The following is a 14198-nucleotide window of genomic DNA, read 5'->3' on the forward strand; positions in this document are numbered from 1 at the left end:
AGTGTAGGTGATACTGTCTGTTTGAAAGGGATCATGGCCAGGATATCCCTACACCCTTGTGACCCCTGGTTGCCAGAGCAGCCCCTTGAGGGCCATCAGCAGCTGGCTTATGTTAGAGCAGTTTGAGGGCTGCTCTAATATTCAGCCGTATACCAGACCATCCCAAATCAACCTCTACACCTGGAGGATGTAAATGTGTACTGAAGCCACCTTTGTCCCCCACCTGTTTTGGTACAGGTTGGATGTACAGAAGGAACCACAGAGTTTTCAAGATTAGAAACAAACAAAACTCCACACAAAGAAACACGCAGAAAGGAAACCATTTTAAAATGTCAGTTTATTTACATGACAGAGGGTTTATGCTACTTGAAAAGTTGTTCCAACAGGAACCCAGCAATTAATACATTCGCCTGCTTGTCTTCAAAACTCAGGAAAAAAGGGACGATTTAAGATTTGATGATGTGACTTCAGAACATTCCAATGATCATTTGTTAAGAAAGTGCCACACATCAACTAAAACAAAAATACACGTCAAGAATGGTATTAATTCTACATGGATAACCAGATGCAAACACTTGGATATGCAGTACTCTACACTTTCAGCTTCTTTCCTATTCTCCCCTCCCAAACATATACAGCTCCTTGAACCATATCAGCAATCCATGAAAAGAGTGCCCCCAAAGTAAACATATTTTATTTTGTGATACAACTTGGTTGAAAATTAAATCCTGCAACAGTGTACAGCCCTGATGTATTGCACACATCAAAGATGAGGCAGACTGTGGTCAGTTCTGTCAGAGGCTTGAGATGGAATATTTTAGTATATAAATGCTATTTATTGGCATACCATATAAGGGCAAAAGGAATGCAGCTTGCTTTCCCATGAAATTGATTACACAGATGTTATTTTGTGAAGAATTTGGAACTAGATTCAAGATTTTAAGTTCCTTGTTGTCTTTCCCTTCCCCCCTCCAATTTGTAGTAGTGTATGTTCCTCTCTCGTACAGTGCTTTTGGCATTAAAAAGTCAACAGCTTTTTTTTTTTTTTTAAGTAAACAAAGCATATTGAACAAACTTAGTTCGGACTCCTGTACCTCAACTAAAACTATCATTTTTGTTAACTTGAAAACCAGTTCCACAAGAATGGGGAAAGGCAATTTTGCTTTAATTAACACTGAAAAAGTAAATTTGGCTTAGTTTTGGTGGATAGTTTCTTCTGTTTCATTTTTAAAGTTACCACAAGGAAGAAATAAAAGCAAGAAAAGCAACATTTCTTAAAAGGATAAATATGGCCTTCCATAATTTCTGAAACAGAAAAATATTAGTATGATTGCTCGTCTAATTCTAGACTGACATGGGCTAAGACTACAATACCCTTATCGACACAGAGCAGGTATTAGTACTTTATGCCACTTGACTAGTAGTCCCTTTGACTTCAGTAGAACTACTCATTGTCTAAGGTACTATTCAAGAGAAGTGAGGGCAGTATAATCTGGCCCTATAAAAGCATTTTTATCAGTTCTCATGCTTAGTATGTTTAGTTCACAAAAGCTTTTTCAACTGATCTATTTTTAAGTCATTTTTTCCCCCAGCAAATGAAAAAAAAATACATGTTGTCATTTGGAGTAACAATAAACCGTACCTTCTGCAGAAACAGAGTCTCCTCTCGCAGGTGGTGGTGTCTACAGAAAAAAACCCCACAATATTAGTAACACTCCATATGTAGAGTGTCCAAACTCTAGGTTATCTTATTGTGAAAGTCAACAGTTATTTGCACAAAAGAAACATACCACTGGCACCGTAAGACAATACTCCTCCCTCTCATACCTCCATTTTTCTTACTACCTGTAATCTGTCTCACTCAGAAGCAGGCACAGACCTACCAGTAGCAGAATAAAGATGATTTACTCTTGTAGGATAAAGAGGATTTTTTGATTTGCAAAACAACAAAGATGAAAACATCTTTGCAACAAGGTTACTATATGATTAAGTTTCTTAGTAAATTTACAATTACATCTTTCCACAACTATTTTTTTTTCGGGGGGAAAACAATATAACAGGAGAGTCAAACTCATTCTGTAGAAGGAATACATTCTATATTTAACTGTGGTCCATGGGGCTTTGTATAACTTTAAAGTTACATATATCCTTCAGCCCACGCTGGATCTCCCATTTACACTGGTTTCACAAAGATCAGTGCTAGGAAATATAGCTTAGTGCAAATAAACTTGGTTGTTAATTTTATTTGTCCACCTATTGTCACATCTAGCATCACTCAGTGAGACAATATTTTCACATTTAGGACCAGTATTATTTCTGTCCTTAGTCTCACTTCCTTTCCTATCCTCCTATTTCTCTCCTCTCTTCTATTTCCTACCCTCTGAAATTCCTTCTCTCCAGCAAATCTCAATTCCATGTTGGCTTCACTCCCATCCCATCTGCTAAAATTATCAGCAATTAAATACTTAATACTGACATTTAAAGTATCAGCATCTGGCTGTAGAGTTAACACCCCATGAGATTAATAGGGAAGGGGAAGGGAGTTCACCACTCTTAGGGCTCTTCCCTGGGTTTTAGCCATAACCCTCCTACTGTCCACATGCATCATTATCAACATTACAGAAAATATACCAGGTTGTTATTTTGTTTGGTTGGGGTTTTTAAGTTCTGAGGGGAAGACTGCCCCTCTTCCTCTCTCTTTTAAAAGATACTTCTGCCTGTAAAGCATTCCTACCAAAGTTCTTTTATCAAAGATACCCCTCTCAGAAAAGCCCTTCTACCACATTTTCTTTCCAGTTTTATAAGGGAAGAATAATGTGATAAGTCTGAGAAAAACTGTTCTTCAAGCTATTTATAGTTTATCTTGGAGGTTTTCCAATTTTATAAGCAGCTTCCTTGTAGAGTGAGGGAGCAAGCAGTTCTTGGGATTAATGTTAAACAAAGGCTTGGCTGCCTAGGTCAGTTTTATAGATGGCAACACTTATTGTAAAGCAAATGGTAAATTTTAACATTGACGTATCTAGCTTCATGTTTTATTGTTCCAGCACCTAATTTTCAGTGTGCACTAACACTGGTGCTGAGAAAAAGACAGCACAAGAGATCGGAAAACACCAGAAACTTTCACCATCTACAGACAGTTATAAACTCTGGTGTATGTCTGGCTACAGAATGCCAGGGTAATTTGGGGTATTTCAAATGCTCAGACCTACTGCTGTCATACACAGACTACCTTTTCTGATCTCTCTGATTGTACCAATTTTACTTGGGGGTAACTATATCAAGTGCAGTGGAACACTCCTGACTTTCACTAACGTCAGAGCACAGTTAGGCCAACTGTCCTGAAACTCAACTGGCAGAGAAGAGTAAAGTGAGACAAGGAGGAAAGATCAACAAAGTAACACACCCTTAAGAGACAGAGAATGCACAAACATACACTCTTACAAGGCGGTCAACGCTGGATACTTAAAAAGAAGGCAGAAACCATCCAAAACAGAGCAGAAATTAATTCTCAATAATGACAAGTCATTTGAGTCTCAAATATAATGCTTGTAAAATCATAAAGGGTCAGATGCTAACACTCTAAATCATGTTGAAGTCAACAGGTCTACCCATGGAGTAAGGTGTCACCCAACAACAAGGGTATCAGAATCTGGCCCATCCATAATTATATATGCAGAAGCAGCGCAATAAAGACTTCTTTATCATTTGCTTTTTACTTTGTTCTTAGGCATGGAAATTGTAGGCATTCTACTCTCCGTAAAAATGCAAGAGTCATAGCAACAGAGCATGCCTTTTATTTTTGCAGTTAATATATCTCATGAAAATAAAAGGTATACACCACCCATCCAATACAAAAATCTTCTCTCCGTAAAGTGGGTTAGAAACAAGCATGGCAGCTGTTCCAAAGAGTGCAGGTGACTCAGGAACACGGAAATATGTTTCCAATTATACTTGTAAGTCAACACAACAATAGCTTTGATTTCTCTTGCTCTTATCCATAAGCCAATGAAAGGAAGTAAAAGTAGAATTTTTTTTTTTTTTTTATTTTCCAGGTACATGTGAAAAACCCACAGCCATTAAGATTCTGCAGCTGATCTCTGTATACTGTCAGTTCAGCTTGCAAGAGCTGAATGTCTGACAACGGAATTTGGCAATGCAAGACTGTGGAAAAGACACCTGTTTAAAATTTAATATCTAGAATTTGACGTTTTGCTCTCAAGGGAATATTAAAGGCTGTACTGTTTCCACTTCAGGTTACTTTTGATTGGAAATTACATACATTAAAAATACCAATTAAAACATATTGTGCATTTTACTCAAGGATAAATATATTAAGAGTAACTGGACTAACTAGATAAACAAAAAAAAGAGGGCTGTCGATTAATCGCAGTTAACTCACGTGATTAATTCAAAAAAATCAATCACAATCAATCGCAGTTTTAATTGCACTGTTAAACAGAATACCAACTGAAATTTATAAAATATTTTGGATGTTTTTCTACATTTTCACATATATTGTATTCTGCATTGTAATTGAAATATTTTTGATTGCAAATATTTGCACTGTAAAAATGATAAGCAAAAGAAATCGTATTTTTCAATTCACTTCATACAAGTACTACAGTGCAATCTCTTTGTCGTGAAGCGCAACTTACAAATGTAGATTTTTTTTTTTTTGTTACATAACTGCACTCAAACAAAACAATGTAAACTTCAGAGCCGACAAGTCCATTCAGTCCTACTTCTTGTTCAGCCAATCGCTAAGACAAACAAGTTTGTTTACATTTACAGGAGATAATGCTGCCCTTTTCTTATTTACAATGTCACCAGAAAGTGAGAACAGGCATTTCCAAGGCACTTTGGTAGCCAGCACTGCAAGGTATTTACGTGCCAGATATGCTAAACATTCGTATGCCCCTTCATGCTTTCACCACCATTCCAGAGGACATGCTTCCATGCTGATGAAGCTCATTAAAAAAATGTGACTGAACTCCTTGAGGGAAAATTGTACATCTCCTGCTCTGTTTTACCCACATTCTGCCATATATTTCATGTTATAGAAGTCTCAGATGATGACCCAGCACATGTTGTTCATTTTAAGAACACTTTCACTGTAGGTTTGACAAAACACAAAGAAGGTACCAATGTGAGAGTTCTAAAGATAGCTATAGCACTCGACCCAAGGTTTAAGAATCTGAAGTGCCTTCCAATATCTGAGAGGGACGAGGTGTGGAGCATGCTTTTCGAAATCTTAAAAAAGCAACACTCGGATGCAGAAACTATAGAACCCGAACCACCAAAAAAGAAAATCAACCTCTGCTGGTGGCATCTGACTCAGATAATGAAAATGAACATGCGTCAGTCCGCACTGCTTTGGACTGTTATCAAGCAAAACCCATCATCAGCACAGACGCATGTCCCCTGGAATCGTGGTTGAAGCATGAAGGGACATATGAATCTTTAGCGCATCTGGCACGTAAATATCTTGCAACGCCAGCTACAACAGTGCCATGAGAACGCCTGTTCTTACTTTCAGGTGACATTATAAACAAGAAGCGGGCAGCAATCTCCTGCAAATGTAAACAAACTATGGACTTGCAGGCTCTAAGATTTTACATTGTTTTATTTTTGAATGCAGGGTTTTTTTTAAACATAATTCTACATTTGTAAGTTCAACTTTCATGATAAAAAGATTGGACTACAGTACTCGTATTAGGTGAATTGAAAAATACCTTTTCTTTTGTTTTTTTTACAGTGCAAATACTTGTAATTGAAAATAAATATAAAGTGAGCACTGTACACTTCGTATTCTGTGTTGTAATTGAAATCAATATATTTGAAAATGTAGACATCAAAAATATTTAAATAAATGGTATTCTATTATTGTTTAATCACATGATTAATCATGATTAATATTTTTAATCGTGTGATTAATCGTGATTAATTTTTTTAAATCACTTGACAGCCCTAAAAAAATTAAAGAAAAAAACTGTAAAAGCAACAGAAGCAGGGGAGGATCATGGATGATTGGGGTTTAGTAAAACACTACAAAGAAATAATGAAACCATTCAAGAAAAAAAAGAAAGTGAGGAATGAGAGCAGGAAGAAAAAAAAAGTCAAACACATTGGTGGCTACTATAAGACTTTAAGGGAGTTCACTTTTAACTGCTTGTTGCAGATACAATGCCATAGGCACCCATTACAGGGAAATTTATTAGTCCTCAACTAGCTAAAATAAACAGGAATATTTGACTCACCATCCCAATACATAAAAGGTCCTGGATTTTGCATGACGGATATATTATTGGTGTAAGCTACTGAAGATATTAGCGTGTAATCTTACAAGTAAACAATGAAAAAGTGAGGCAACTAGGAAAGAAGCCTCCAAATATGTATATGTTCTGTATGTCTGGTTTTTGAAAGTAAAAACATTAGCTTTTCCAGACCTTGGTTTTAAGAGGCATGAGGTCTCATTTGACACTTACACTATTGCTATAACTGTGTGCGCAAATCAAGCAACTGAGAGAGTCTGAGTTAACCCTAGTTAGTTGCCTATACAGCCACTTGCAACTGCAAAACGCCCGATATGCTCATGCGAATGGCCAAAGCAAATACGTGAGAGAAATGTTCGGGGTTTTTTTTGTTAAATCAGGCACTTTACATTTCTTTTCTTTCTTTCTTTCTTTTTTTTTTTTTTTGCTTAAGTTGTGGTCTCCAAAATATAACATTTAAATGGAATAACTTCTCCAATGACATTTGCATATGCAAGTATCAAACCTGCAGGACGTTTTTCTACTTTAAACAGAGAACCCGTGTATTTGAATTTTACATTAATTTTCAGAACAAGGCGCTATTCTTTAACAAGCAGTTAGAAAAACATTTCCCCCTTCCTTGTACAGTGATGCATTTAATTATGCAAGTAGGCAAACAAAGGATCCCCTTAGTGATTAGAGAGTACAGTCAGCTAGTCAACGAGTTTTAGCACTGGGTGGTAACTCATGGCAACAGGGCAGACAGAGAAGACAGCAGGCTAGATATACATAGTCAATCTTGTTATTTAGCATCAGAAGAAATAGCACCATAGAAAATCAGCAAAACAGTAATGAACCTGCCAGAAAATACAATTATTATACTGCAGCAAAAAAGGTTTATATTATAATGGTTATATGTCCCCCATAATCTCTGTATTCTACGTTTTATTTTTTAAACCTCACATCTTCGTTTAATGCAAGGACCCACTTTGTCTACCTATATTATTTCAGTACTGAATTTTTGGATCTTTTGCGAGCATTAGTAACAATTTTTAAAAATAAAAAACTTCTATTAAAAGCGTTTTGCCCTTACTGATTGCACAATTAATCTGGCATCCTCTTCGCTGCAACAAAAGGGGCTGTCATGCACCAAAACATTCATACTGAAAAATAAAAATTAATAAGATAGTTAACAATAAAAAAATGGAATATAATAAAACCTACCTATGATAAACAGCCTCTGCAAAGAACGCAAATGTTTATGTCTACTAAGAAGTGAGTAGTCAAAAATGAAGCAACAATAATCAGCATTTTATACATTTAATATTTTACATTTATATAGTTCCTTTCATCCTTAAAAAGATCCCAAAGTTCTCTATAAATGGACACAATGGCATGGAGACAACCCTCGGGTAGGGGATCCAATAAACTGACTTCACATCACACTGGTGGCAAAGGAAAAATTTTGATCAAAGACCTGGGGCAAACCTCTGCTCTTTCAAAAAAAGTGTCCAAGATCTTTAATGCTTATGGCGAGCAGATGGGAACATGGAGCCAAATCCTCTGCTAGTGTACATGGCTAAAGTTCCACTGAAGTTAGTGCAGTTGTACCCATCTATACCAGGATTGAATTTGGACTTTGGTTTGTAAGGTCTCATCTAAATTATCCGATCGAATACTATGCAGTTTATCCTATTCCTCAAAGTAAGGCTGTGATTTTTTTTTTTATAAATTATACCAACATGTAGCCTAAGTGCTTTGGAATAAAAAAATATGAAGCTCAATATTACCAAGTTATCCGATTATTAACAGAGCTGGACGACCCTAGAGTACAGCGAGACCACCACATTTTTCCAGGAAACATATAGGAGGACTATAATGAATCAGAATTTGCATTACATGTTTGGTTAATGTCAGGCACCCATAGTATTAAAAGAGGACCAGGCAGAACATTCACACCCTGTAGGTTCTGTGCTGACAGTATTTGCACTGCAAATCCGCTCAGTGAGCTTGATAACAGGCCATTTAAATGTGTACCAAGCCAAAACCTGGTATTTAATGGCAGTTGAGCCTTCAAGAGGACTAACTACTTAAAAAACGTAACATTTAAAAGAATTTATGACAAAACTTTTAAAAACGCATATATACACAGTTACATATCAATATACACACATATCAGATTACGAGCAATACGGGGCCCCATTCAGCAAAGCACTTAAGCACATGCTTAATTTTAAGCTCTGCTTAAGATCACACTGATATCAATACTTAACTTTAACCACATGCTTAAACACTTTGCTGAATTGGAGCCATATTCCCACTTCCCAGATTCCAATGAATCTTTGCATGCTATGGCTTACATCATAACAGTTCACGCTGTAGGGTCAGAAGGGTTGGGTGAGGGCCATGCAATATCCTGGCAAACAGCTAACAATTTCATTACTCCTATGCTTTGATTGTGACACTGACTTAATGTATTCTAAGGGTGCCTAGACATTGATTGAGTGCCCATTACTTTAGATCAATGAACAACACCATAGTTATGTTAATATGCACAAATATACCCTGCTACCTTCTGATATCTCACTGAATTTTCTTATACAATTAATGGAAAAACTGCAAATAGTTCCAGTTGCAATGTAAGCCATTAGATACACCTAGAGACTCAACCAAATAAAATAACAATAAATCTCTTTGTTTAATTTTGTTTTTCGTTTTTACTAGTTTACAGTATATTTAAACAAAGCATGTTAAACACAACTAATATTAAGAATGGTATCACTCAGCAGTGATCACATCTTGCCAACGAAGATGATTCGGTGACTAGCTTTAAGGCAAACCCAGCCAGTCCAAAAAGAATGCTGGCTTGGAGAATTGGGGTCAATTTCTAGCTCTGCCACAGACTTCCAGTGTGACTTTGGGCAAATCACTTAATCTCAATGTGCCTCAGATACCCCATCTATAAAACAGAGATAACAATACACTTGTTCTCCAACTCTTTGACTGTGTCCTATTTAGGCTGTTGAGCTCTCTGGGGCAAGGAATGTCTCTCACTGTGTGTCTGTGCAGCACATTGGGGCCCCAATCTGAGTTGGGGACTCCTGGTTCTACTGCAAAACAAATAATAATAATAGTATGGAACAAACGATAGGCAGAGGATTCATTAGGGCTTTGTATGGAATATGGAGGCTCTCAGGGAAATCCCAAACAGTGTTATGGAAGATAGGGAAATTCAAAATTGAGGACTAACTTGACAACTTAATTCCCTTGTTGTATTTAAATACTGCAGGAATTTTAGAACAGAAGCTGATCATAAATACATCTACAGTGATACACAACAGGGTGGTCAGGACAAAATGACAGCAATAACTCTGCTTTTCCTTAGGTTAGGTTAATATCTTTAACATTTTAAAGAATTCATAAATTTAATTTTACAGTGTAACTGTGTAACGTCACCATACTAAATGGCTAACACAACCCTAATCTTCTTTCTCCAGTTTAAAGTGAATACTTTTAATTAAATAATTTCTAAATATTAACAAGCTACACCTGGCTATATTATCAAATTACATAACAGGACATGTTCAAAGAAATTCAAAATGATCAGTATTGTGCAAAAAGCAACAGATTACACAGTTACTGGTTTTTGAGCTTTTACTAAAGTTTACTTATAAATAATCTGCAGGACTCACATGATCAATATATATTTTCTGAGCAGTTTTCAGTAAACCCTGTGTAGTTACCATGCAAGAGCAATTATCTATCAGGATGCTGTAAAAACAGAAACATTACTGCCACCTCAAAGCAAAAAATGTAAGTAGTTCATACACAGCTACCACACTGACAGAATGAATACAATACAAATAGGAATAGCTTTGAATGGACACTTACCATTTTATAGCACCTCTGTCAGCCTTTTTATGAAGCAAAGCTTTCCAGTATTCATGGGTGGATTTAATAATTTCAACAGCAAAATCCTAGTTTATATCAAGAAAAAGTTTTGAGATATAAAAAGCTATTAAATACATTCCAAATAATTAATTTATTAAAAAATGCAATTTCACAAGATATATTTTCCAAAACTTTTAATAAGGCTTCACGGGAGGCTCCCTACAATCACACTTTTCTAAGGTAAGAAACAGACCTCACTACCCACCAAATAAATTGGCATCACATTGAGGATACTTTTTGGTTGATGGCCAGACACAATAAGGAGAATTCATGAAAAATGACATCAGTGTATGTGTATGGGAATAAATCATCATATTCTACATGGGTAGCTACAGATGTAGTAACATTGTATGATGATTATTTGAGAAACACATGATCCTGTTATTAAAGATTGTATTATAACGCATACACACAGGGATCAAAGTTAATGTTGCACACGCAGCAATATACTGGCATTTCCCGATTTGATTGCTTAACCATCCAACCTTAGTGTTGCATTAAAGCGGTATATTAATTGCCTAGTTTTGTTTGGTGTGGAATTTAATTTCTTGTTGGTGTTTTGTTGCTGTTAAAAAAGGAAATACGGGGAGGAAATTAAAAAGCTTCAAAAAGTTTTTAAAGTTTTAGACTTAACAGCTGTATGGACTAACACACACTTGCAGACAGAGAATGCATATTTCATAACTGGACTAGGTGGCTAGATACCACTGAGATGTTGCCACCCTTCACCTAGGGTGACCAGATGTCCAGATTTTATAGGGACTGTCCCGATATTGGAGGCTTTTTCTTATATAGGCGCCTATTACCCCCCACACTCTGTCCCGATTCTTCATACTTGCTATCTGGGCACCCTATCTTCACCAGTGCCACTGGAACATTTTGGGGAAGAGTAACTCTTTTACATCCTGTATCAGAGGGGTAGCCATGTTAGTCTGTATCCACAAAAACAACGAGGAGTCCGGTGGCACCTTAAAGACTAACAGATTTATTTGGGCATAAGCTTCCGTGGGCATCCACTTCTTCACATGCATGGAGACATGCATGCACGTCTTTTACATCCTGAGTCTCTGGAAACAAATGAAGCGCATCCAAGTTGGTCAGGGGGTGAGTACTCAGTGCAAACTCTGACCCAAAATTCCAGCAGTTTTGGCTGCAGCTTTGTTCAAGCCTCACTGAATATGCTTTGCAAAGTCTATACTTAATAAAGGCAGACAGTGGAGGAGCTGGCAACAGAGCTTTGGGTTGTCTGCCCTTGCAACACTGGGTATTTTCCACCAGGCTAATGATTCGTTTTATGGAGAAGAGTAATAAGAGGATCTTTACACCCAGAAAACATTGGAAAGTTTGTTTGGGTTGGTTAGTAGCCATTTTATAGCTGAGACAGTTTATAGCCAATTTGTGTACAGGCATCATTTCTCTGAAACCCATTTATAATGCTTAGGGAAAAAATCCCTCTATAGATTGTACATAATATGTGATTTTCAAAACATTTAAAACTCAAATCAAACCCAATTTCACCTGGAAAAAGGCCACAGTGAGCACAGTCTCTACAGTGAGCGCTATTCCCATGTCCACGGCACTTCCAATCATCAGCTATTTTAGCCACAGGTGTCAAAAACTCATGAGAATTTTTCTTAAGATGAGAAAAGATCTTAGTCTTGAAGACAAAAACTGCTGAAACTTTTTTACTCCAAATTACCAAAAAAATTCACTTCAGAGCAAAGACCAAGCATGGAAAAGTCTGCAACCTACTGCTTCTTTTAAAACATACAGTCTTGCAAAAATGTCATGAAGATTTGCCAGTCTATGCTCAAAATCTATTCCCCGTTTCTTTCCTATGATGACAAAGATACTGAAAAGACCCAGCAAAAACCATATGCGTGTGTGTAAATCTCAACAGGAGTGGGACCTAATATTTTTCCCACTTGTTCAAAAGCCATTATTTTCTTGAGATATGTTTAATTTTGCAAGTTTGCCTAATTATCCACACAGACAAAAATACAACTATTCAAAATTCTCTATATGGATTAAGGTTTTCATTTTACAAACACATGAATATAAGCCAAATAAAGTTCTGATGTTTGATAATATATTCCTACTCCCTCCATACTGCATTTAAAGAATGCTGACTTAGCTTTATTCCATTATGATGGACCAACCACTTCCTTGCAAGCAATTCCAAAAAATCTAGGATATATCATTCCAAAAACCACACATGCCAGCAAGATGCATCTTTAAATCCATATCATCTTCACCTTGTCTTTAAACTCTCCATTAAAAGCAAACTGATTTTCCGGTTTGTCATCTGGGACCTTATAGAATCGGAACCACTCAGCTGTAGCCTCAAGATAACCCGGTTTGTGTTTCTTGACATCATCAATATCTGTAGGTATATATAAAAAAAAAAAAAGTATCACCTTTTTACTCCCAGTTTTGGCAACATCAATTTTTAGAAGTCTTGTAAAATATTTGCAAGCAATTTGATTTCAGTGAATTTTTTCAAAGTCATCAGGGAATTTCAGTTTCTTCCTCAGTTGCACATAGTTGATGTTTTATGATTTCACCAGCACAATAAAATAGATAAGCCAGGCACCTCCCAGTCTTCATTAATTAAGACCCAAAGGCCCAATTAATAAAATGACCACCTTTATAGCAGGTGGGGAAGAAAATTCCATATTTATAGGCTTTCATCTCACTAGGTACCTCATGTGAGAGACTTGGATTACTTTATACATTTTATTTCCCAGCAACTGTGCCACTGCGTCTTTTTGGTAATGGAAAAATAACTGGCAAAAACAATTTTAGCTCACGGATTTTAAACTAGCACCTGAAAACAAAGCATAAACTTGGTGTAGCAAAGGAAAACACAAAATGTATATTAAAAACACACCTGACAGCACATATTACCTCTGAATTTGGCCCATTAGATACAGAAAAGGTAAATGCTTCTAGCATTAAGTATTCTAACACCTACTGCTAGTTACTTGTGCTAACCACATTCTACCCTTACCTCTGCAGGTGCAGAGCACCTGGCAGCAGAATGAGAAAGTTCCTGCCGCGCAAGCATAGGACAGGCCATGAAGAGGGATGCATGCCCTTGGCAGAGCATGATGAATTTGGAAAATGGCTGTACGACTTATGAATTCTGGTTGTTATTGTGAAACTGTATTATGAAACATTTCTGTAACATGAGTGCCTGTATGTATACGGACCCATCACTGCTGACAGGTCCTGTAGCGGGTACAAATCAGACAAGGACAATGGGAAATATGTAGCAGACCTGAAGAAGATTTCTATGTAAGTTTGAAAGCTCAATTCTCTCTCACCAACTCAAGTTGGTCCAATAAAAGATTATCTCACTCCCCTTCTCTCTCTAACGTTAACAATGGTACTTAGACCTCACAAAAGTTATACTAAAGACAGCTGCATCCATAAAAAAACAGTTTTAGTTTAACTCCTTGAAGGAGAGGGGTGAGGTCAGAGCAGTGGAAAGTTACCCGAAAGATAGAACAAAGGAAGCCAGACGGGCTTATAGCAAGCCAGACAAGAAGCAGCTGCTTGGGCAGGAGAGGATAAGGTCACACAGTATGTGGTGGCCTCATGTGGCAGAGGAGCTCTACCTGCTTTGAGTCCTAATCGCCCCAAGGACTCTGAACAACGCAACTAGGTTAAATTACGAAGGATGAATATAAACAAACACCACAAACACGTAGGGACAAAATTAGAAGGCCAAGGCACAAACCAAGATTAAACTAGCTAGAGGCATAAAAGGTAACAAGAAAACAGTCTACAAATACATTAGAAACAAGAGGAAGATCAAGGACAAGGCAGGCCCATTGCTCAATGAGAGGGGAAAGATAACAGAAAATGTGGAAACAGCAGAAGTGATAAATGACTTTTTTGTTTCAGTATTCACCAAAAAGGTTAGTAGTGATTGGAAGTCTAACATAGTGAATGCCAGTGAAAATGAGGTAGGGTCTGAGGCTAATAGGGAAA

At 37.0% G+C, this 14198-nt stretch overlaps 1 protein-coding gene across 1 annotated transcript in view; it reads right to left on the reverse strand.

Moving 5' to 3' along the window:
• Positions 1 to 347: 347 nt before the first annotated feature.
• The window catches only part of PPA2 (inorganic pyrophosphatase 2), a 44480-nt gene continuing 30629 nt past the window's right edge, over positions 348 to 14198 (reverse strand). Inside the window, exons 8-12 of the mRNA XM_074950702.1 lie at positions 12458 to 12585; positions 10143 to 10228; positions 7345 to 7414; positions 1643 to 1682; positions 348 to 513 (exon numbers count right to left, since the gene is read on the reverse strand). Of these exons, the coding sequence (XP_074806803.1) occupies positions 485 to 513; positions 1643 to 1682; positions 7345 to 7414; positions 10143 to 10228; positions 12458 to 12585 (353 nt within the window). The 3' untranslated portion in view covers positions 348 to 484. The remainder of the gene's footprint in view (positions 514 to 1642; positions 1683 to 7344; positions 7415 to 10142; positions 10229 to 12457; positions 12586 to 14198) is intronic.

This window comes from Natator depressus, chromosome 4 (assembly GCF_965152275.1).
Source record: "Natator depressus isolate rNatDep1 chromosome 4, rNatDep2.hap1, whole genome shotgun sequence".
In the NCBI taxonomy this organism is placed as follows: domain Eukaryota; kingdom Metazoa; phylum Chordata; order Testudines; family Cheloniidae; genus Natator; species Natator depressus.